Here is a 25597-nt window from a genome sequence, read left to right as displayed (position 1 = left end):
GAGACTCAAGGGTATAAGTAAATAGTTTCCTGAAGCTGGTAACACAGGTAGATAAGGTGGTGAAAAAGGTGTGTGGTGTGCTTGCCTTTATTGGACAGTACGTTGAGTAAAGAGTTGAGGTGTCATGTTACAGCTGTTCAAGATATTGGTGAGACTGCACCTGAAATATTGTGTGCATTTCTGGTCACCATCCTATAGGAAGGACGTGATTAAGCTAGAGAGGTTGCAGAACAGATTCACAAGGATGTGGCTGGGACTGGAGGGTTTGAGTTATAAGGAGAGACTGGATAGGCTGGGACTGTTTTCCCTGAAATGAAGGAAGCTGAGAAGTGACCTTATAGAGGTTTGTAAAATCATAAGAGGCATGGATAAGGTGAATGGTCACAATCTTTTCCCTCAGAATAGGGGCATCTAAAACTAGAGGACATAGGTTTAAGGTGAAAGGGGAAAAGTTTAAAGGGGACCTGAGGGGTAAGTTTTTCATTCAGAGTATGGTGGGTATATACTGCCAGAGGAATTGCCAGAGGCAAGTACAATTACAATGTTTAGAAGACATTTGGACAGGTCCGTGGATAGGAAAGGTTTAGAGGGGTATGGGCCAAATGCAGGTAAATGGGACTAGCTCAAGAAGGCATCTTGGTTGACAAGGATAAGTTGGGCTGAAGGGCCTGTTTCCATGCTGTCTAACTCCATGACTCTTAAATATTAAAACCTATCGAGCAACAATATAATTTATTGCAATGATTTGAATTATCATACAAGGCACGAGATTTTCATTCTAATTAAGAAATTATTCAATACGGCATCGGATAAAATATGAGATTTTCTCCCCTCTCTCGTACCATTCCTGACCTGAACTATTACTTTGATTGCATTATACTTGATTTGGTGAGGCGCAGTTGTGAAACAATACACATTTTGATTGGAGGCCATCGTTTTTTTATTCTACTGGACCACGGGGAATTAGATAAATGTAAATATACATGTAGAGGAAACAAATGCCCTGTGAAGCAATACTCCAGCATGAAAACAATTAATCAAAGTCTCATTAAATGTTAATTCAACAGCTACATGAACAAGGAACTGAATCTATGACTGACTTGTCCAAATTAAACATGTCTAAATAAATAGTCCAAAATGTAGTTGCAACCAATTTCATGCTGTAGAGTACAGGACAAGCAATATTTGAAATTACAGTGCAAATACAGGCAGTATAAAATGTTCCGTCAAGATTGTTAAAAGGATTGAGGCATGCACAATAACATACAATCAGCAAAATTGTTAACATTCCTTACTTGAATAAAACGAGAAGAAAAATATTTTTCTTATTTTGATTCCTTTTAAATAGTTTTGTAGTTACCATTTTAATCTGTCAGAAACTTGCAAGTTTATTTTGAAGCACATGCTCTTAAAAGTGGCCCTTGCTCCAATTTATGATCCTGTAATGTTTTTATGTTGTGGTACTTCACCTCTTCTTGTTAACAGCTGCGTTCCAAAATTACGTGCATAATTGTTAATGTATGTTTTCCTCAGTGCATCTTGGTAGTCAGTTATATCAATCATAGCAGTTTTTTTATTTGATCAAGCACCCCTTAAGGTATTTAATCCAAGATTTACAGTCATTACGTCAGGCCATTCTATAGACCCAATTAAAAATTGCTTTATAGCTATCTCATAAGCCAAAAGGAACGTATATTGAATGTGAAAATGATTGGCTCATGCTACACACCTCAGTTCTGGTTGCCCAGCTATTTTCCAGGGAATTCCCAAAAATAGCATGGTTACGGTGTGTAGGCACTATTGTCAAGGGTTTTGCTGTGCATTTTGTTCCTTTTTTGCATGAATCCTTTGATTTTTCTTTACAATTACAGCCAATAATGTACCAACAGTATGAAATGTTCCTTTTCTTTCAGTACCATATAATACTTTTAGTGAATCTAAGAAATTTAACAAATGAGTTAAATTTAATGTCCACTGAATAGCATGATATGGCAGATGAATGCGTAGCTGAAGAGTTGGTGCAGGAGGCAGGGTTTCAGATTTGTGGATCACTGGGATCTCTCTGGGGAAGGTATGACCTGTACAAAAGGGTTGGGTTACACCTGAACTTGAGAGAGACCAATGTCCTTGCGGGCAGGTTTGCTAGAGCTGTTGGAGAGGGTTTAAACTAGGTTGGCAGGGGGATGGGAGCCAGAGTGTTAGGTCAGATGATGGAGCAGTTGGTGTAAAAGTAGATGCATTGTGTAGAGAGACTGTGAGGAAGGATAGACAGTAGGTAGTTCATAAACGCTGTCAGTTGGATGGGTTGAAATGTGTTTACTTTAATGCGAGAAGTACTAAGAATAAGGGTGATGAACTTAGAGCATAGATCAGTTCGTGGAATTATGCTGTTGTGGCCATTACAGAGGCTTGGGTGTCTCAAGGGTAGGATTGGCTGCTTGATATTCCAGGGTTCAAATGTTTCAAAAGGGACAGAGAGAGAGGTAAAAATGGTGGGGGAGTGGCATTGCTAATCAGGGACAGTATCACAGCTGCAGAAAGGGAGGACATCGTGGAGGGACCATCTACTGAGTCAGTGTGGGTGGAAGTCAGAAACAGGAAGGGAGTGATCACTCTATTGGAAGTATTCTACAGGCCCCAGTAGCCACTGGGACACTGAGGAACAGATAAGTAGGCAGAGTTTGGAAAGGTGCAAAAATAACAGGGTTGTTGTCATGGGAGACTTCAACTTCCCTAATATTGATTGGCACCTCCTTAGTGCAAAAGGTTTAGATGGGGCAGAATTTGTTAGGTGTGTTCAGGAAGGATTCCTGACACAGTATGTGGATAGGCCGACTACAGGAGAGGCCATACTGGATCTAGTACTAGGCAATGAATCTGGTCAGGTGACAGACCTCTCGGTGGGCGTGCATTTCATGGATAGTGACCGCAACTCCCTGACCTTTAGCGTAGCCATGGACACGGATAGCAGCAGACAATATGGGAAAATTTTTAATTGGTGAAGGCTAATTACAACAGTATTAGGCAGGAAATTGGGAGCATAAATTGGGAACAGACGTTCTCAGGAAAATGCACAGAAGAAATGTGGAGGCTGTTTAAGGAACACTTGCATGGAGTTCTGGATAGGTTTGTCCCACTGAGACAGGGAAAGGATGGCAGGGTAAAGGAGCCATGGTTGACAAGAGAGGTGGAATATTTAGTCAAGAGGAAGAAGGAAGCATACTTAAGGTTTATGAAGCAAAAATAAGGCAGGGCTCTGGAGAATTATAAGGTAACCAGGAAGGATCTTAAGAAGGGACTTAGGAGAGCTGTAAAGGGACATGAGAGGGCCTTAGCAGGTAGAATTAAGGAAAACCTCAAGGCATTCTACACATACGTAAAGAACAGGAGGATGACTAGAGTGAGGGTAGGACCGCTCAGAGATAAAGGGGGAAAAATGTGCCTGGAGGTGGAGGAGGCAGGGGAGGTCCTTAAAGAATATTTTGCTTCAGTGTTCACTAGGGAGACTTTGACGATTGTGAGGTCAGCATAGAACAGGCTAACGTGCTGGAGCACGTTGAGGTTAAGAAAGAGGTAGTGTTGGAGCTTCTGAAAAACATTAGGGTAGATAAGTCTTCTGGACCGGATGGGATATACACCAGGTTACTATGGGAGGCAAGGGAAGAGATTGCTGGGGCGTTGATGATGATATTTGCTTCCTCCCTGGCCATAGGAGTGGTACCAGAGGATTGGAGGATGGCTAACGTTGTTCACTTGTTCAAGAAAGGCAATAGGGATAATCCTGGGAATTATAGACCAGTGAGTCTTACGTCAGTGGTGGGCAAGCATAGTCTTATTAGGGATAGTCAGTATGGCTTTGTGAGGGGCAGGTTATGTCTCATGAGTCTAATTGAGCTTTTCAAGGAGGTGACAAAATAAATTGATGAAGGTAGAGTGGTGGATGTGGTGAATATGGACTTTAGTGAGGCATTTGACAAGGTTCCCCATGGTAGGCCATGAGGCATGGATCCATGGAGACTTGGCTGAATGGATTCAGAATTGGCTTGTCCACAGAAGGCAGAGGGTGGTTGTAGATGGAGAGTATTCTGCCTGGAGGTCAGTGACTAGTGGTATTCTGCAGGGATCTATTCTGAGACCCCCTACTCTTCGTGATTTTTATAACTGACTTGGATGAGGAAGTGGAGGCATGGGTTAGTAAGCTTGCAGATGACACGAAGGTTGGAGGTGTTGTAGATAGTGCAGAAGGTTGCTGTAGGTTACAACAGGTCACTGATAGGATGCAGAGTTGGGTGGAGAAGTGGCAGATGGAGTTCAATCCGGAAAATTGTGAAGTGGTACACTTTGGAAGAAAGAACTTGAAGGTGTAGTACAAGGTTAATGGCAAGATTTTCAGCAGTGTGGAGGAACAGAGGGATCTTGGGGTCCAAGTACGTAGATCCCTCAAAGTTGCCACGCAAGCTGATGGTGTGGTTAAGAAGGCATATGGTGTGCTGGCCTTCATTAGTCGGGGGATTGAGTTCAAGAGCCACGAGGTAATGTTGCAGCTCTATAAAACTCTTGTTAGACCACACTCAGAGTATTGTGTTCATTTCTGGTCACCTCATTGTAAGGATGTGGAAGCTTTGGAGAGGGTGCAGAGGAGATTTACCAGGATGCCGCCTGGATTAGAGAACACGTCTTATGAGGAAAGGTTGAGTGAGCTCGGGCTTTTCTCTTGGAGCAACGCAGGATGAGAGGCGACTTGATAGAGGTGTATAAGATTATGAGGGGCACAGATAGAGTGGACAGCCAGCGCCTTTTGCCCAGGGTAGCAATGGCGAATACCAGAGGACACCCGTTTAAGGTCAGAGGAGGAAAGTTTAGGGAAGATATCAGAGGTAGGTTTTTTTACACAGAGAGTGGTGTGTGCCTGGAACGCACTGCCAGAGGTGGTGATAGAGGCTGATACAATAGGGACATTTAAAAGACTCTTAGATATGATCTTCACCAGTGCAGCACTCCTTCCAACACTGTGATGAAGTGGCTGCTCAGATAACGCCCTCAAGTCTTAGAGTGGAACTTGCCCCTTTCACCTTACACCTCCAGGATCAGGGCATGATCGGCTGAGCTTGGCCGTTGCTTATGTTTAACTATTAACTAAAAGTAACAGCATAATTTAAGTGACGTTGGCAGATCTCCAAAAGTAAGCATTTATTTAAGGTTAATCCTAATCCTTCTATCCCATACTCCCAGTAGGGAGGCTGCATTGACGGAGAATGTGGTTTGGAGACTATGTTAAAGTCCCAGTGCTTGTAGGTATGTGATAGAAGGATTGCACCTTTAATACTCAGTGCAAAAGCAGGCAAACATCATGCTCTATTTCGTTACAATTACCTATTTAACAACAGTGACTACATGTTAACAGTATCTCATTGGTTGTAAAGCACTGAAATGTCTTGAGATTGTGTATGCACAATATAAATTCATCTTTGGGGATAAGGCCAGAAATTGGGGTTAGAATAGTGTGTTTTTTTTCACCTGCCCCCCCCCCCCCCCCAATTTCTCATTTCTTTTTCTTTTTTCCCTTTTCCTTGGAGCAGACTCAATGGGCCAAATGGCCTACTTCTGCTCCCTTGTCTTGTGATCTTTCTTTCTCTTTAATATTTCTAAGATGATTCAATAATCTTAAAGTCAATATATTAAGAGAATTCTTATTCTCACCTAATACAGCTCAGTTACAAAATATATTTACTTTTCTCATCAGTTTTTCTCTCTTCAATAATTAGTGCTTCATGCTGTGGGCCTTCCCTTGGGTATCTCCATTATTTAACCCGCATTCCAATTCAGTATGCAAGTGACAACCCCTGTTTAATTTACCGGATGTTACAGGTGAATTTGATACTATACATACCTCAAGTATACATATTGCTTTCTTTCAGCTATTGCTAAACCACAGTTGCATGATTTTCTGTCTCATTTGTCCATAAGTACTGAGATCAATTATTTTAGTTCTGCTGATGTGCTAATGTTGACCCACGAGATTATCTTAATTCAAACAGAACACTTCATCTTCTTGTGACAGGCTCACTCGCAAACAAAGCACTGTCTTCACTCATTGATCATTGGAGGAGCAGTAGGTGTGCTTTAAATATCTGATATTACTGTCTGAAAACATTGTGGTCCTTAAACTAAGTCAGTTACATATCCCATCTTCTAGTCCTACTAAATTAACATAGATTTTGATCAGTCATCCATGGCTTAAGATGATGAAAATGACACCTCCCCAACAACGGGAAGTGCAAGGACTGGTTACAGATCATGTGACAACATCATTCAGTATAATCTGTAAAACTGGCGGTAGCTAAATTTGGAAACCACATTGTATCCACTCTGACCTAAGGATGCAGCATTAACCCTTCTATTAAAAGACTGATTCAGACAGATGATCGATGCCGCAGAAAACTGATGAGAAATTGATGCCTCAATTGATATTCAAAAATGTTTCTGGAATGACATTTTAAATGGAGTCCCTTGGATCTATCCCAGAATGCTGAGTTCTGAGAGCAGTTACTTGTCAGAAGAGCATCTTGCCTTGAACATCAATAAGCCATTGTCAGTCTGACAGCGTACCCTGCTGCCAACAGATTTAACTAGAATTCACTTTAATAAAGCTGTCCAACCAGTAGCAGATTTCTTTTGAAGCACCGAAAGAATGTTTCTGTAGCAGATGGCAGATTATGATTTTAATCACCACAGTAATTACTGGATGCTCTTAGGTAGCAAACATAGTGGTGCATGATGGGATACATGTGAAATGGTCCATGACTGGTGATTGCTGATTTTCTTGTTGAATATCTGCAGTGTTGATCTCCATTCAATAGCCAAGATTTGATCAGAGGGCAAAATGATTTTGCATCTTTTCTTCAGTAGCTACGCAGATGGGATTTATGGTAATATTGCTGAAGGTTCATTCTGCAGCCAAAGTAATATCGATGATTCACAGCATTTGCATCAATGTCATTAACATTCCATCTGCCAGAGGGTCAAACTGCCTAATGTAGTGTAAGGTCAGGCCAGAAACATGTTAAGGTCTGAATTGCACTAGTTGATTACTTCACTCTTCAGCGTGTGATCAGCGGCATCTGCGACACCACGGGACTGGCGGTACATTGTATAAAGCTCCTCCCACTTAGTCCTATTTGCATTAATTCCATTCACCAAGGGCTGAATCCTTCCATTCAGTTCAGCCAAAGCCTGGAACGTGAGGAGCAGATAAAAAGAGTGGATCAGTGAACTAATCGTGGGCAGTCTCTGGAAGTTTTGATTGACATGCATTCAGAGGAGCATCAGTATTTAAACTAAATTAGCTTAGTTCCATATTCTTTACTAATAGGGTACTATCCAAAGACTGAGTTAGATTGGTCAACTATTAGTAAGCATACCCAGGGTTACTAATTTAAACTAGTTTTAAACTCCAATCCTGACAGGATATTGTGTAATTTTTCCAAATCTTTCTATGTGCTTTCAACAACCATCAATAAAATTTATTTAGAGGCCAGGCTTTGCAGGTTCAGTGGGCAGCATTTTTGCCACAAAGTCCAAAGGCTATAAATACACCTCTCACTCAGGAGAATTGACCATGAAGTTCTCGGGTGAAATCCCCACACGGTACTGGAGGCGAGATCTTTCAGATGAGGTCTCAAATTGAGGGCTCAACCATTTTCGTGCCTGGACAAAAGATATCCCAAGATACTATCTTGGAAAAAAGGACAGAGGGTAATTACTGGTGTCCTGGTCAACATTCATCCCTAAAACAGATCAGCCCAGAACTTCCTGGAGGAGTGCAAAGGGTGGGGGAGGAGGGAGCAGCTGTCTGTCCTCAATGCTGTGTTCCTTATCCCTGTAAACTTGCCTTCTTGCTGGTTCATAGTCACAGAGTCAGGTGGAGAGATCCTTGGACCAAGAATTGGGGAAAAGGTGTGGGTCAGAACAGGCACTGCTCATGAATCTCCTCCAAGTCATTGAGTGACAGCAGAACCCAGCACCCAGTTTTGTCGTCTGGCAAAGTCGTCAATGTTTTTTTCAAAACATCTGAATATCTATGACATTCAGAAACACTTAAAAACTACTAAAAGTTGATTTAAAAAGTAAAAGAGACTTGAAAAAAAACATCAGTTGAAAGCACTTTAGACACTTAAGTACTAAAGACATTAAACAAAAACACAGTGGTAGTAAAAAAATGTAAGTTACCCTAATTTTCCTTTCTTCCCCACAGCCCTGCAATCTCGATTTAAATGAATGAGCTCACAGATCCTGCAGCAATTCTAACCAAGTGCTGGGAAATTTCAACAAGCTCCTGTTCCACTATGAAATCCCACAGGGTGCAATGACAGTGCTCGCCCAGTGAGTCTGGGAATTTCACGTTTGGGCAAAGGTGCTGAAACCTAACACCAGTCATGCCGAGAAATGCCCAAAGTTCGGTTCAGAACCCAGCAAATTCCAGCCTATTATATGGTTAACAGCACAACACTGTTTCTGAAAGCTTACTGCATTTCCTATAACAGTGACTATACTTCAAAGTACTTCTTTGCTTTAAAGTACTCTGATGTTCTAAGATTGTGAAAGATGCAATATAAAAGCAAGTATAAGGCTTTCAGCAAAGGCAGCTATCAGTGATGAAGTTCATCATCACTTTCTGCACACCAGCATTGCTTTTGACCATCTGAAGAAAAGGTTATCTAAAGATCATGACCTCAAATCCAGGACAACATTGATCATCTATCAGGCAGCTGTGATCTCTGCCACCCTATGTGCTTTGGGAGTTGGACTACCTACAGCAAGCACATCATGCCACTTGAGGTACCACCAATGATGTCACTGCAAACTCCTCCAAATCCAGTGGGACAATGCGAACCAATGTCAGTGTCCTGTCCTGGGCCATCATCTCCAGCACTGAGGCCTTAATTACGCTCAACTGACTTCATTGGCCAGGCCACGTTACGGACATGTCTGACATTAGACTTCCAAAACAAACATTCCATTCCCAGTTCTTTCAAATGGAAGCAATTTCCAGGCAGACAGAGGAAAAGATTCAAGGATTTCCTCTGAATTGCCACCTCACTGACTCCTGAGAATCCTTGGCACATGACTGATCAACGTGAAGCAGCATTCAGGAAAGTATGGAGAAACCTGAGTGCATGTTTTGGGAGCAGACAAAGAACCAGCACAAGTGATGAAAGAAGTGCATCACCTCTTGTAACTGTACACCCACTCACCCTGCCCCTTCTGTGGTCAAGCCTGAAAGTCCCACAGTGGCCTTATCTGTCACCGTAACACTCATGGAACTGAAGTGGAAGGAAATCATCTTCAATCCCAAGGGATAGTAAGACAATAAAAGCAACTATTTATTTCCTTTTCCTGGCAAGACCGTTATGTCAAGAAACAACTGCAGTGATGTAGTTAGAACTCATGCAGCTGACCTTTATTCGAGCTTTGTGAACTTGCTACCTACTCCTCTTGGCTTACTAGACCTGCTCTTTCTTAAGGGCGTGGCTTTAAAGCAATGGGTGGGAAGTTCAAGGGAGATATCAGAGGAAGGTTTTTTACCCAGAGAGTGGCTGGGGCATGGAATGCACTGCCTGGGGTGGCGGTGGAGGCAGGTACATTGGTCAAATTCAAGAGATTACTAGATAAGTATATGGAGGAATTTAAAATAGAGGGATATGTGGGAGGAAGGGGTTAGATAGTCTTAGGCGAGGTTTAAAGGTCGGCACAACATTGTGGGCCAAAGGGCCTGTATTGTGCTGTACTGTTCTATGTTCTATGATTAAGAGTGGAAAATAAATGAGGCAGAAGGCATCATTTGGTCTACTTAGTCAAATCCTCAAGCGATTTCAGGGCCTCATCCTTTGCACTTCCCACTTTATCTTAACTGCTGTAAAGCTTTCTTCCAATTTAACCCATGTTGTACAATCCTATCCACTATTTACCAATATTCATGTGCATGTCATTGGGAAAACAAATCTCCTTTCACAGCTTCAGTAGAAAGTTAGAGTAACTGTTGAGGAACATCTTAAAAGAATATTAAGAAATTAAGGTACGTGCAGTTAATGCAAAACAAAGTGGCAGTGAGGTAAGAGATTAGATACGACCTTACTGAATGATGGGAGGGGCTGCATACTTCTATGTCTTATTTATTTCAGCTCAGTGAATTCCCTTGGGGTTGCTGTGGAAAATCAGGCAAACATCTAACCCCCACCACCTTCTCCAACACACATTTCAATGCCATTTCATTAACTAAAGAACTGGAGCAGGATATTGCTGACCTGAACCATCCTCAAGCAAGAATGTTCAGTTCAACAAGAGCTAAAGAAGTATTCTTCACCCAGTCTATTTTTTGCTTTGCTTCTCCTCGTGTTTTATATCCAATGATTATATCACGGTATTTAACAGACTGACCTTCCACAGTATTGCTCACAGGTAGTTGGGGCAATAGACCCTGTGATGACTCGCTATTAATCTGGCGTTTTGTTTAAACAGTTCTGACCCAAAGGCAGTACTCCTGTGGAGGAACTGATTGAATATATGAATCCTGTGCTGTTACTTTCAGACGAGTTGGTACAAATTGTTAGCTTCTTGTAAGCCTCTGGCTTCTGCCTTCAGCTTAAGGTTACCAAAAATCAAGAAAGGAGACTTCAAAACATTTTACACATTGAAGCGTGAAGTTTGGAAATATGATGAATATGCTTGACACAAGGGGCTTGTCACTGATCTGCTACATACTGTTGACAATGAGTTTGTTATAAAATAGTAGGATTATTAACCACAAAAAAGGATCAGGGAAGTTGTAGACAGTGAATGTGCTAGTCACTTTACTGTATGCTACCCCCTCTTGCTTCTCTGTCTCTCATTTCTTTACTGGTCAACTCTTTGGCCGTCTCCTATTTCTGTGCCTCGTTGGGAGCAATTTTAAATTTTGCTCCGTGCAGAGAGCCAACTTGGTAGTCTTATGCCAGAGGTTTTAATGAGCTGTGATCTGGACTGCCAGGTTACTGCATGGGTGGAAAAGTTCCATATTCTTTATTCATTGTGTGGACTCTCTGATCACATAAAGAGACACCATGAAAGCATTGCGTTTCCCTGAGGATAATATTCAGACTTTTCAGTTCTAGTTGTAACTCAGTATAAGAGAGACAAGGTGGAGAGCAGGACAACCACGCAATTCCTTGCATCACAAGGTCTGGGGCATTAACTCCCAAGTATCAACTGCAAGCAACTGTATTTTCAATATGTACTGGTTGTTGTCCTGGGTTAGTTCTTTGTCCTCTCTTTAGAAACAGGTGGCACAATGGTGCAGAGCTGCTGCCTCACTGCACAGGATACCCAAGTTTGGCTCCTGTCTCTGTGAACTTTGCATGTTCTCCCTGTAACTGCATGGGTTTCCTCCCAGATCCTAAAGATGTTTGGGTTGGTGGGTTATTTGGCCACTGTGACTTGCCCCTAGTGTGTGAGTGGTAGAATTTGGGGATAGTTGATGAGAATGTGGAGAGAGCAAAAAAAACAGGATTTATGTGGGTTTAGTGTGAATGAGTGGTTGATGGTCGGCATGGACTTGGTGGGCCGAAGGGCCTGTTTACATGCTGTGTGTCTCCAACTGCCCTGGATTTTCATTCCTGTGGTTTTCCAGGCCAGGCAATCCAAGGTGCTGGGTCACTGCATGGGTGAGGAAATTTTAAAAAGCAGGGAATAAGGACAATGAATGGGTCATCAAGCATGTTTCTTCCAGACTCCACACAATTATGAGGGGGAATTATGATGCTATTAGGCAGGAACTTGGGAGCGTAAATTGGGAACAGATGTCCTTGGGGAAGTGCACAGTGGAAATGTGGAGGTTGTTTGAGGAATACTTGCATGGGGCTCTGGATAAGTTTGTCCCATTGAGGCAGGGTAAGGATGGTAGAGTGAAGGAACCGTGGTTGACAAGAGATGTAGAATATCTTGTCAAGCGGAAGAAAGAAGCTTACCTGAGGTTTAGAAAGCATGGATCAGACAGGGCTCTGGAGAGTTACAAGGTAGCCAGGAGGGAGCTTAAGAATGGATTTAGGAGAGCTAGAAGGGGGCATGAGAAGGCCTTGGCAAGTAGGATCAAGGAAAACCCAAAGGTGTTCCACACGTATGTGAAGAATAGGAGGATGACTAGAGTAAGGGTAGGACTGATGAGGGATAAAAGAGGAAACAAATGCCTGGAGTCGGAAGAGGAAGGGGAGGTCCTTAATGAATACTTTGCTTCAGTATTCACCAGAGGGAGAGATCTTCACGTTTGTGAGGATGGCGTATGACGTGCTGATCCGCTAGAGCATGTCGATGTGAGGAAAGAGGATGTGCTGGAACTTTTGAAAAACATTAGGATAGATAAGTCACTGGGGCCGGACAGGATATATCCAAGGTTATTACGGGAAAGAGATTGCTGAACCTTTGGCAATGATCTTTGCATCCTCACTGGCCACAGGAGCAGTGCCTAGATGATTGGAGGGTGGCAAATGTTGTTCCTTTGTTTAAGAAAGGGAGTAGGGATAACCCTGGGAATTACAGACCAGTGAGTCTTACGTCAGTGGTGGGCAAATTACTGAAGAAGATTCTTAGAGACAGGATTTATGGGCATTTGCAGAAGCATAGGATGATTAGGGACAGTCAGCATGGCTTTGTGAGGGGCAAGTCATGCCTCATGAGCCTGATTGAATTCTTTGATGATGTGACAAAGCACATTGATGAAGGTAGAGCAGTGGATGTGGTGTACATGGATTTTAGTAAGGTATTTGATAAGGTTCCTCATGGAAGGCTCAATCAGAAAGTCAGGAGGCATGGGATCCAGAGAAACTTGGCTGTGTGGATTCAGAATTGGCTCACCCATAGAAGACAGAGGGTGGTGGTAGATGGAGCGTATTCTGCCTGGAGGTTGGCGACTAGTGGTGTTCCGCAGGGACCCCTGCTCTTTGTGATTTTTATGAATGAGTTGGATGAGGATGTGGAAGGGTGGGTTAGTAAGTTTGCTGATGATACAAAGGTTGGTGGTGTTGTAGACAGTGTAGAAGGCTGCTGTAGATTACAACAGGATATTGATAGAATGCAGACCTGGGCTGAAAAGTGGCAAATGGGGTTCAACCCGGATAAGTGTGAAGTGATACACTTTGGGAGATCGAATTTGAAGGCAGAATACAAGGTTAATGGCAGGACTCTTAGCAGTGTGGAGGAACAGAGGGATCTTGGGGTCCATGTCCATAGATCCCTCAAGGTTGCATCGCATGTCAATAGGGTTGTTAAGAAGGGGTATGGTGTGTTGGTCTTCATTAGTCGTGGTATTGAGTTCAAGAGCCGTGAGGTGATGTTGCAGCTCTATAGGACTCCGGTTAGACCACACGGAGTATTGTGTTCAGTTCTGGTCGCCTCATTATAGAAAGGATGTCGAAGCTTTAGAGAGGGTGCAGAGGAGATTTACCAGAATGTTGCCTGGATTGGAGAGCATGTCTTATGAGGATAGGCTGACTGAGATAGGGCTTTTCTCCTTGGAGAGAAGGAGGATGAGAGGTGACTTGATGGAAGTGTACAAGATGATAAGAGGCACAGATTGAGCGGACAGTCAGAGACTTTTTCCCAGGGTGACAATGGCTAACATGAGGGGACATAATTTTAAGGTGATTGGAGGAAGGTATAAGGTGGATGTGATGGGTAAGTTTTTTTACACAGAGAGTGGTGGGTGCATGGAACGCTCTACCGGTAGAGGTTGTGGGTGCAGATACATTAGGGACATTTAAGAGACTCTTAGATAGACACATGAATGATAGAGAAATGGGGGCTATATGGGAGGGAAGGGTTAGATAGATCTTAAAGCAGGATAAAATGTCGGCACAACATTGTGGGCCGAAGGGCCTAATCTGTGCTGTAATGTTCTATGTTCTAATTCACTTTGGATTCTAACCGACCAAATTATTTCTCTCTGAGAAAGGTTGCTCCCTGCCCCCAAGAAACAAGTGAAGCAAAGCTCCACTTACATTGTTCACACTAACACTGGTTATTTTCTGTAGTTGCAGTAGTTCCTCAAACATTACGCTCCATAGAGATTATCACTTTTGAAAGATGGTTTCACCTTTTGGGTGGTCCTGGAACAAATTTGATTTAAACTTAGCAATAGCTCATTCACATTTCATCTGTTGAAAGTTCTGCTTATATTAACCAAATATTATGTACTTGAAATTGAAATTTAAAAATGGGTTTGGAAAGCCTGGGCAGAATTCTGAAATGGCTTATTAATGAACACAGCGAACTATGAAACTAGAGAGAAACAATTAAACTTTACATGTTAAGTAATAAAATTGTCCAGCTGCCTTTTTAGCAGCATTATAAAACTCACAGGTGTCCTTTCCACTTAATTGAGATTTTTTTTTGGAATAGAGGCTATGCTTAACTTCCTCATCTTCACAATTTATCCAACACTGTCAATGAAACAACTGCCGACATGAATATTGAGCAGATGTTCTTCTGGTGCACAGAAGTGTTGTTTAAGATTACTGAGATGGGAATTTGGAATACCAGCTATAATTTCCTGTATTTGCTTTCACCAGAGACATCATCACACACCCTGTAAGTGCATGAATGACAGGTTTATCATGAGACACAGAGCAGTAATAGCTATGATAATCTGTTAAATCTTTCTGCAAGGTCTTTGAACACCTCATTCTGCAACATAGCCAATGAATTTTCAGTAAGTCTACTTGTCAAGGCCATTTCCACATTTACCATATGCCTACAACATGGATTTTTATGACACATAATAACAAGGTCATATGAATTTCCCCTGTTTGTTAAAATTAATATACTTAAACTATTGTTCTCAAGGGGTGTGGGGAGTGTGTCCGAATATAATAATAATTAAAGAGAAGCTTCATTTGAAGTAAAGCATCTAAAGGATATCTTTCTATTTTCCTTCTACCTAGTTCTCAAATATTAACTTCTGGCGTGTCAACTTTTACCTTAAAATTTCCCCTCAGTACAAATGAGTAAATTCAATCGGAGATGAACTGGCACACAATGGGAACATGAGCTTGCAAATCAATGCCAGCCGTGCAAGGGAGGACGGGGTTAAAACTTAAAACTGGTCACCAAAATACTGCATGCCCAGCCATTGCTCTTTCAATGTCAGCAGGTATCAAGTCTTTTGAGTGCCCCGCTGTAAAGAACCAGGATACTTAACTAACATACTTAAGTCAGACATGCACAATGCAATTTAACTTTATTGCTTCTACAAGCTTCCTAGGATGAAGGAGTCCTGAAAGTGACACCCCAAGTTGGGACTGCCCGCTTCTCATTGAAGGAAGCATTTATTCTATCGTCTCCCAGCTCCAGAACTCTCAAGGCTCCTGATTCACAAGGGATCATGACTATGGCCTCGACTCACTAGTGGTCCTCTCTGCCTCCCAGTCAGATTGAGGCTTTGCCTGGCAGCTGTGTGAGAAACAATTTAGAAACATGTTACAGAGGACCTCTGCATGCTCAGACATTCTGCATTCTTCTGCCTTCACTAACATCAAATAGCTAATACTGGGCCATTGGATGTTCATACTAACATGAGTCACTGCTTTCAGGGCTGATGGAAAAATTTGAAGGCAGGTAAGTATTTGTCCACCATATAGTATGTCACAAAGAAATATAAGCTTGATAATGTGCTTAGAGTATCTTTGTAAAGTTATCCAGATCACAGGAGATTTCAGTTCAATATAAGCAGGTTAATGTAGTTAAATTCAGGCTCATAAATCTTACAGTTAATTTACTTTAGATAATACCTCTTGAGTTGTGCTGGTAAATGGTTCAATACAAGACTTAAAACAGTTCAAGCTCTCATGAAAAGCTACACTGTATTAATGGTGCAAACTGGTGTCATCAGGTTGGAATTTGTAATGACCGAGGTAATACAATTCATAATTATTTCAGTATGTCTCATTCATTTATCCCTACCAACTGTCAGAATTTATTATACAATAATGAATAAACATAAAAAGTTGAATGCAATGTGGGCATTGTGAATTTAAAAATTCTATAATTTAATAGTACAGATAGAAATGCATTTGATCTCTTCATAATGACATTGTAATGCTGAGCACTCTCTGATAAGACATGGTCTTGGATGTAATGATAAATTCCTCCAGGGACCCATGAAAGCTTCATAACATGCAATATGCCTATAATTTGGTTTGTAAAATCTGAATTTAAAATTCAAAGTGAAAATCTGGATGAAAATCATGGAACAAAAGACTGAATCCATCTTACAGTGACACCTGCACATTTAGTAGCCACTCAGCCACACCACTGCAGAAATCATCAAGTGAATGAAGGGCCCTCCCCAGCAAGTTTAGAAGAGAAAAAGGTTTTTCCACTAGCCAGAATGCCCCCGGGAGGAGAAATTCTTCCTGATGATTCTTCCTGCCATTAGTGCATACTTTGTACACATTGACATTTCATAAGAAAAAGATAGCCTGCCCAGCTGCCTTCCCACTCCTGGGAACAAATCCATGGCATGACCCTCCCAGTAGGGAGCAGAACCAAAAGGTATACAACTGGGAAACAATGGCCCCAAGATACATGTCCACTTGGGAGTTCCCCATAAAGTGTCCGTCTCTGTCTTAAACCATTGAAAATTAACTTGACCAGCGTTGCTTAGCAGAATTGTTTCATAATCTGCAACTCTTTCAGGATCACTTCTTTTAACTATGTTCCAAGAAGGAGGGAGTAAAGTAGCAAACCTTGCAAATGAGGCTGATCACTTTAACTGCTGCATCTCATCTTGCCAAGACTGCTTTCTTCTGAAGAACCTGCAAAACTGTCACCTGGCCCATAGTCAGCTAAAAGACCAAACTCTCTAACTCTCTCCATACTTCATTTCCGCACTCACTTTGTAATCACCCAGTGCTCAACCCTTCCTAACCCTACACTCCCCAATAAGTCAACATCTCAATTTCTTATGACGGAGGCCATTCAGTTCTTCAGTGCTGTGCTAGCCCTCAGTATTCTCATCAGTCCCATCTCCCCAGTTACTTCATTGGCCTTGGCCTAAAAATTCTTTAATGCATTTTGAGAAGGTGCCACAAGAAGGATCCATGCTAGCCTAGTCTGAAAAAGAGGAGAAATTATGTCCTACTGTGCGTGATATCAGATGGCAATCTGCGATTGCATGCAAACCATATGCCATAAATACAATACAACTTTGCCTCCCTGATACCCTCTTAATGTGGTGGAGCAGATTTGGAGCTGATTTTCTCTCAAGGATGTAGAAGAAGATCAGGGATGTGGGAGGTGGTGTTTTGGGCACTAACCACCTCTTGACAGCATTGTTCCTTGGAGATGGATACCCAGGTAGAGATGCTGGTGACCCAAGTTGTCCAGAACACAAGAAAAAAAGAATGAGGAAAACTTTACCCTTAGTTAAAGGAAAAAAATACTTACCTTTGTGTGAACCTGACTGCCACACACTCCCCAACAGCAGTCCTCCTGGGACGGCCCTTTAATTGTTGCCCTCCAGTAACATACTTCTCCAGCAGTCAGGCTTTTGCCCTTTATAAGTTGCACCTTCTGTGACAGCAACCTCCAAGATGAACATGGACAGCAGGTTGCACCACCTGCAGGTTCCCTCCCAAGTTCTTCACCATCCTGACTTGGAAATACAAAGCAAGTCATTCATCACCACTGGGCCTAAATCCTGGAACTCCCCATCTAACAGCACGGAAGAAGTACCTTTCCAAAAGGACCACAGTGGTTTAAGGAAGTGTCTCACCACCACCTTCTCAAGCACATTTGGGGTGGGCATTGCCAGCAACTCCCTGGAGCATGAAAAATGAATAAATAAAAAGAGCCGCAAAACTCATCATGCATTACACGTCAGTTGATGTTACTTGAATGCGTCTCATAGCCTTGGTGTGCAAGCACGTCACATACACACTAGACTACAATTAAATACACAGAAGCATGTCAACTGGACAAAAGGCATTGAACTGTTGAACAAATCAAGATTTCGGTGAAATTCTAATATGTACCACATAAAAAACATTAGATTCTGTGCTATAGTTTCCGACCATCTCTGCTTTCAAATATACCCACCTCCACTTTATTCCCTTTTAGTAACCTTCACCAGCTTAGAAAACAGTCATTCTCTGCACCATCATTACTGCTCGCCCCTCACCCTCCTGATCTCTGCTACTACCCCGATCTTCCAGTCATTCAGCCCTCATCCTCCTGACGACTTTTTCTAAACCACTTGTTCTTGCTACTGTTTTATTTTGGATGATCCATCTCTGTTTTCTGCTTAGTGCTTTCCAGTTCCATCTGCGTTCTGAAATGTGCATTTTGAAGGAAGACATTACATATGGGAAACTGCCACAGAAAGTAAACATTATATTTTTTCTACAAATAGCTCTGAAAAGCAGAAAAGCTCTGATCCACAAAAGGTTCACTCACCTGTAGAGGCCTACTTTGACCAATAAAATTAAAGTCCAGCAAGCCTGAGGTGCTGTGTATTCACCACCTCCTACCGTACAAGGACACCACAAACCAAATATGCAGGCCGCACTTACTGTAAAAAAAGTGCACCGTAAAGTGCATTTTTATCATAAAATTGCAAAACAATGACAATTCTGCCAAGACACATGATAAATAAAAGTTTGCCGATTGAGATGGTGAAGAAATGGATATTAAAATCGACAAATAACTAAGTATGGTAGATGGAAAAAAAGACAGTAGGAAATATTAATATAGAAAGATGAATATATACAGGGAGATAGAGGGCCATTCCATGAATAAATATAATAATATGCAGAAAAAAAACAAAGATAATATAAAAATATCAAGTGACGGACAGGAAACTTAGCATTTATTTTTTTCTGCTAAAGGTCTTCCTAGCTTTTGCATTCATATATCAACTGTTTAATTTATGTTCTTTCATTCTCCCACTGATTCCATATTTTTCATGTTCCTCGCCATATTTCTATAAACGTGTCTCTATTTTTTTCACTCTCTGCAGTTGCTTCATTTTTTTCCTTCCTCTTCTCCCACACCACTGCAGCTCCATCAATGCATACTTTATTAAATGTTAATTTTCAAAATATTATCACCTCTTCTGATGGCTGAAGTACATACATAAATAAACAAATATTTCCTTCCTTCTTGGTGTCTAAATTTGCTTCACTGAAAATAGGCTTTCAGATTTATAGATATGTTCTGCTGCAAACAAAATCATCATTATGAATCTCTGCAGACAGGCTCTCCTACCTCTGAAAGCATCTAAAGAATGGACAATGTACAAGAGGACTGAATAATTAACACAAAACAAGATGCCATGTTATCTATAAACATACATAAATAACTTCCAAAATACAAGAATGTGCAATTATTGTTGATCAGAGGCAGAGTCTGAGGTCATAGGATTCATTTGAGCACTTTTAAAAAACCTTAATGCTGTGAATTCTAATGAAAAGCAATTAAATGCCATTTTTCATCTCTACTGAAACAGCATATTATTTAACATTCTGAAGTGGAAAACAGTGCATTTAAGACTAATTGGACACACAGAAATTGCTGTGGTCTGCTATACATTTATCGTGCTTTGCAAAGACACCCCAAGAACAAGGTGGGGTCAGTTCCCCAGAAATGTGAAGCAAAGGGTGTGGTGCATTTGATGTGCCTCTGCTAGGAAAATATTGTCAGATGAGCAAAGATAATTCATGATAGGAAGTGCTTGGTCAAATTTCCACACTGGTACAATTCAACTAGAAATGGCTGCAAAAGTGCTTCATCCCAGAAAAGAAATTGCGATTTTCAAACATGTAACATTATTCATTGGAATTTCTAGAAAAACATTGCAGATTTTCTCATTGCTGTGTTGCTGATGCAGAATAACAAGATTATAAAAATACTATTAATTTCTAAGATGGCACTAAGACTGCACTGACTGCACAATACTAGAGAATGCTACCCCCACTGTTAAATATAAAAAAAATCCTTAGTGTATGCAGATGTACAATTCAGAATTACTGAAACTGAGAAGGATGTCATCCCTTTTCCTGAACTGGAGCTTCATTGTACAGTTTCCTGAGTTCAAAATTTTAATCATTATCAATCATACTTATTACAGGAGAATTGTCAAATCACTACTGTGCTGCACTAAAACATAAAGCACGGCACTACCTTTTGCTATTTCTCTTTTTATTATGTGAAAATTAGAGAAAAGGAGTAAATATATAAAACTTTGCTTTTGCTTCTCTATCTCTGGCTGTGAGTAAAGGTATAGGCTTTATTTAACCTCAAAAAATTTAGAAACCTAGTAAAAAAGGTCTTCCAGGAACATTTTTTTATTAAAATAATGTTGTTCTCAGAATTACTTTTGTTCTTTTAACTTTTCTCATTCATTTCCTAAATTTGTCAATAGCGCATTTTGCATCAATACAGATATCTTCACAATAATGTAAGAACAATAAGACATCTTGTAAATTCTAAGATGAATTACTACTGAGAGAAATGTCATTATTTTTGCCTCAGCCTTTCAGTCCAGAAGGAACCCTGTTTAATTCTGAACCAGTTGTAAATTGGTCATTCTCGGTAAAGCACAGTTGTCAGGGGACTGACCTGCTTCAGTTGTTTAAAATACACAATTATGGTGATTATAATTGAGTATCTTTTACTAGAAACCACATTCCCTATGGGGTCAAGCTAAAACAGGAACAAATTCAGTGGCATTCCCTCTATAGTTGAAAAGTCCGATTATAATCAACTCTCACCTCACAAAAGACAACTTTGGATAAAGTTGCCAGTGTTGTCCCTGTAGAACTATACATCAGGACAATGAGCATTTTAGAAATAAATTGAGAGAATAGGGTAAACCATGTCAGCTTGGGCGAAACAGTTTTGACTCCAGATTTATTTTTCAGATAGGGTCATTACTAAGAGTTGCACCGGCACAGTTCTGTCAGGATAATGCCAAGTTTAGCTAAAGACTGTGTTTAAAGCACAAAAATGTAATATTATGTATGTTGAAAATCTGAAATAATAAGATGAAAATGCTGGGAACACCAGGTATGGAGAGAGAAGGGTAGAAGTTTCACACTGTTTCTCATTCACAGAAGGGGTTAATACAGGAAAGTGGTGCTGAGGTAAAAGACCTACCATGATCTCACTGAATGGTGGAGCTGGTGAGGGGGTGCTTCTGTTTCTAAGGTTCCTTTATACTCTGATGCTCTCTCACCTGCTGAGTATTTCCAGCATTTTCATGTTTTTTTTTATTTCAGAACTTAAAGCTTACTAGATGTGCACGGTAACTGTGCACCAGCAGGATGCACTGGCATTCATGGGTATACACAAGCTCTCTATATCCTCTACTTCGGCTACATCAAGGATTTCAAACATTCCATTCAAACAAACAAAAAAATTATGTAGCCTCCATTATAGAAATATGATCCACTCTGCCTAACACTCTCAATGTATGGTAATAACACACAAGCAATCTAATAAAACCAAATATAACAACAAGCATAGGAAATTCTGTTTCAATATCATTTCAATAAAATGCTATTTGCAGTCTAAATAACTTATCACACTCTGTCCAGTAACGAACTTCTCAAGTTAAACTGCTGTCAAACAACAGATACCAAACAGGCACAGGATAATTCACTTCAATCTCTTTCAAGAGGAGAACGTTAAAGCTGTCATTTGACAGTCAGTCCTTTCAACTGACAGTGAAACATAACTATGGATTGACTGGCCAGGGTTAGGGTTGTTGAGGACTACAGTACAGGCACCTTAGAAAATTTTGTTCATTTTGCCCAACTTGTCATACTCCAACCTTGCCTCTAGACTGCTCTTTGCTCTTATTATCCAGCAGTACTGCACTGAAGACAAATTAAACATGTGCTTGGTCAGAGGATAGCAATAGCAAATGAGAGGGTTACCAGGTGAGTTTATCCAAATTAAATTGCTCCCAGATTAATTCTCGTTTCCTGTTCAATTTTGATCTGTTATTCCGTCCCTAGCCACAGGATGGAGCAACCTTACACAAAGATATCCTTCGCCAGAGGTAAAATAAGAGCAGCTAATCGAAGAGAAAAACTGGCAGAACAATTCTCTTTGTGTATGACTCCAAGCTTTGTAAACATGTTTGCAAATACAGAGAGCAGTAGAGCTTCTGAGTGCGAGTAGGTTTAGAGGGGCCACACAAACTGCTTTTCAGCTGCTAATCAAGCACATTTTATGCCCCTCACAGTGGAATTTTCAGAGGCACCTGTGTAGCGGGAGTGCATTCGTTTAAAGGCAGGTTCTCTGAACATATGACGTGGCTATGCAAGGAGGCTGACAGCACACATCATGATGCCAAACAACCTGCAATCTGCTTTGAAAATATATTTTTAAAAAAACAGCAGATGCTGGAAATCTGAAAGTAACAAAACATACTGGAAATAAACAGGTCAGGCAGCATGAGTAGAAAGACTAATAGAGTCAACATGTTGGGTCATTTTGATGCTGTCCTGCCTGACCTGCTGAGAGATGCCAGGATTTTCTGTTTTGTGAAACCCACTTTGATGTCACTTGCAAAAAATCATTTTGTGTATACATGGTGAATTGCAAGCCTTAATCAGAGGGGGCTGGTACCTGCTTTAGTATTCAGTCAAAGAGTGTCTGTTGCCAGGAAATCTGACATGCCCATTTTTTTCCTAGATCGCTCCTCTGCCCGTATCCCCCATGTCCTGACTGACTCTCTGCACCAACTCCACCCCGAATTACTTCTCTGCCACTTCTGATTTCCTCTCTGACTGAAAGCAATCCCAATCCTGACCCATTCCTCTCTCTGAAAACCCTGAGCCTCGCTTTAAACATGCCATTTATTCCTTAATTTTACTCCAATCAGGAGATTAACAGGAAAGGGGGCGGTGTATATACACCAGTCTACATCAATGGTGCTGAGGTCGAGAGGGTTGAGAGCTTCAAGTTCCTGGGAGTGAACATCACCAATAGCCTGTCCTGTTCAAATCACATAGATGCCACGGCCAAGAAATCTCACCAGAGCCTCTACTTCCTCAGGAGGCTAAAGAAATTTGGTTTGTCCCCTTTGACTCTCACCAACTTCTACCGATTCACCACAGAAAGCATCCTATCTGGATGTATCATGGCTTGGTACAGCAACTGCTCTGCCCAAGACTGCAAGAAGCTGCAGAGAGTTGTAGACACAGCCCAGCACATCATGGACACCAGCCTCCCCTCCTTGGACTCTGTCTTTACCTCTCGTTGTCTTGGTGAAGCAGCCAGCATAAACAAAGACCCCACCCACCCGGGACATTCTCTCTTCTCTCCTCTTCCATCGGGTAGAAGATACAGGAACTTGAAGGCATGTACCACCAGTCTTAAGGACAGCTTCTACTCCACTGTGATAAGACTATTGAATGGTTCCCTTATACAACGAGATGGACTATGACCTCACGATCTACCTTGTTGTGACCTTGCACCTATTGCATTGCACTTTCTCTGTAGCTGTGACACTTTACTCTGTACTGTTATTGTTTTTACCTGTACGACATCAATCCACTCTGTACTAACTCATTGTAACTGCACTGTGTAATGAATTGACCTGTACGATCGGTTTGTAAGACAAGCTTTTCACTGTACCTCGGTACAATTGACAATAATAAACCAATACCAATACCAATACCAATCCATCCTCTAATTCCACCAAATTCCCCATCCAATCAGCTCTCTCATTCCAGCCCAATCCCTCTCTAATCAGGTCATTAGTTCCTCCCTACACGCTGCTCACTAGTTCCATCCCAATCTACTCTCATTTCAAGTGCCATCTCCAATCCATTCTCTAATTCCACTCCAATTCCCTCTCCAATCTGCTCTCTAATTCCACCCCAATCCTTTCTCTGTCCCTGCCAGCACCGGTACTCTCTGACTAGTCTGTCCACAATCTACAGCCCAACAGAATTCCCTGCTCACTCCACAAGAGTGGATCAGAGGTCTTGTTCCTGGATGACAGGATTTTGTGCCAGAGAAATCTGTACAAAACTGGTGTTCCCACCCCCATCCTAACCTCCCCATATCCTGCCATTGGTTATACTAGATCCTAGATTGCTCAACTTTGCTATTGAATCAGTCCACAAAGGGTTTCCAAATCAGCCAGCATTGTTGAGAGAATCAGGGGTCTTTTTAAGTGTTGCCTTCAGCTGTCTGTCCCATCATTTGGGGGAGGGGGTGAGGGTGTCCTCTGCCCAGTACTTGTCACTGCTAATGCTGGTGTGTTGCTTCAGGAGCACCACCCAAAGGAAGCAGCAGTCACAAACCATGCAATTGGCTACGAATGTCAGCATTGGAGGGTGGGTGTCAGGGTAATCAGAGGTGGAGGAGCACCAAAATGGGAGGATGCAGATATCTGGATCTGGGGAGGGGGAAAAATAAAGTGGGTGGTCTTCAAAATAATGGAGCAGGGCTTAAGAGTCAGGATGAAAGGGAAACTGGGGATCAAGGGCTAGGAGAGAAGGGGTGGAAACTGGAGATGGAAAACGAAGAGATAGCAACTAGGGAATAAAGGACCTGGTGGACCAGAGAAAGAGTGCAGGGGGTCCCAGAGATGGAGCCTGAGAATGGGGTAAGCAGAGAAATGCGGAGGAATGAAGGGCATCAAGGGAAAATGGAGACTGGAAATGGGGGGACTTGTAGGAGAGATCCATACTGGGAAATGGGGGAAATATGGAGATCCAGAATGAGGGAAATCAGAGAAATAGAGATTGGGAATGAAAATGAAGACGGAGACTAGAAATCGGGGGACTTTCAGAAGAGATAGGGACAGGGGAATAGAGAAATCAGGGGGAAATGGAGAATGGGAATATTAGGGGCAGAGATAGAGATTGAGAAGGGGAGGACTCGGGAGAAAAGATGGAGGCAGGGAACAGGAGGACAGAAGAGAAGATGGAGACTTGGGTCTCGGGGAGAGATGGAGATTGACAATGGGAAGAAGTGTAAAAGGTGTAGACAGTGAACAGGAGGTTTCAGAGGGAGAGATGGAGACTGGAGAGTGCCCGGATTAGGGAGAGATGGGGACTAGGAATGGGGACAATCAAGGGAGAGAAGGAGTTTGGGGATGGGTGGACCGGAAGAAGATTTGTTTTGAACTGAGGGCTATTAGTCTGTGGGATCATTAACCATATAGCTATTGGGGCAAGGAAATCTCCATTTCTAAAAGGAATGGGACACATATTTGGAATGGGTGAAGCACGTCCACTTTGCTATGGTGCACCAGGGGAGGAATGGCCTCTTCCACTTTATGAATATTTTCCTTCAGGAAACCTAAGGTAAGGAAATGGTTTTGAGCTCAGTTCAGCTCAAGTTATTCTGTGAGCTGTTCACAAATATTCCACAGCTTCTTCTGGCTTGGTTTGGCTGGTGTGTGCCATCCAGCTTTGATGTGAAATCCAAGTATAGATTGGCTCTGCCCATGGTTCTCAGTTCAGTGATGGGTCACTGTTACAGGACCAGAGTCCAAACCAAAGTTCAAGAATATGTGGAGAGGGACTGAGCCTCTTCATTGAGGATCCTG

The 25597-nt window shown here is 41.8% G+C and overlaps 1 protein-coding gene across 5 annotated transcripts in view; it reads right to left on the bottom strand.

Moving 5' to 3' along the window:
- Positions 1-936: 936 nt before the first annotated feature.
- LOC127570393 (dual 3',5'-cyclic-AMP and -GMP phosphodiesterase 11A-like) overlaps positions 937-25597 on the bottom strand; it is a 189228-nt gene continuing 164567 nt past the window's right edge. For 4 of the 5 annotated variants that reach the window (XM_052015935.1, XM_052015933.1, XM_052015934.1 and 1 more), the window contains one exon: positions 937-7233. In XM_052015935.1, the coding sequence (XP_051871895.1) occupies positions 7081-7233 (153 nt within the window). In that variant the 3' untranslated portion in view covers positions 937-7080. Of the gene's footprint in view, positions 7234-18480; positions 18596-25597 lie in introns of all 5 variants that reach the window. The other variant, XR_007956358.1, reaches the window with a different exon arrangement.

This window comes from Pristis pectinata, chromosome 5 (genome assembly GCF_009764475.1).
Source record: "Pristis pectinata isolate sPriPec2 chromosome 5, sPriPec2.1.pri, whole genome shotgun sequence".
NCBI classification, from domain to species: Eukaryota; Metazoa; Chordata; class Chondrichthyes; order Rhinopristiformes; family Pristidae; genus Pristis; species Pristis pectinata.
This window is presented reverse-complemented; position numbering and strand designations above follow the sequence as displayed.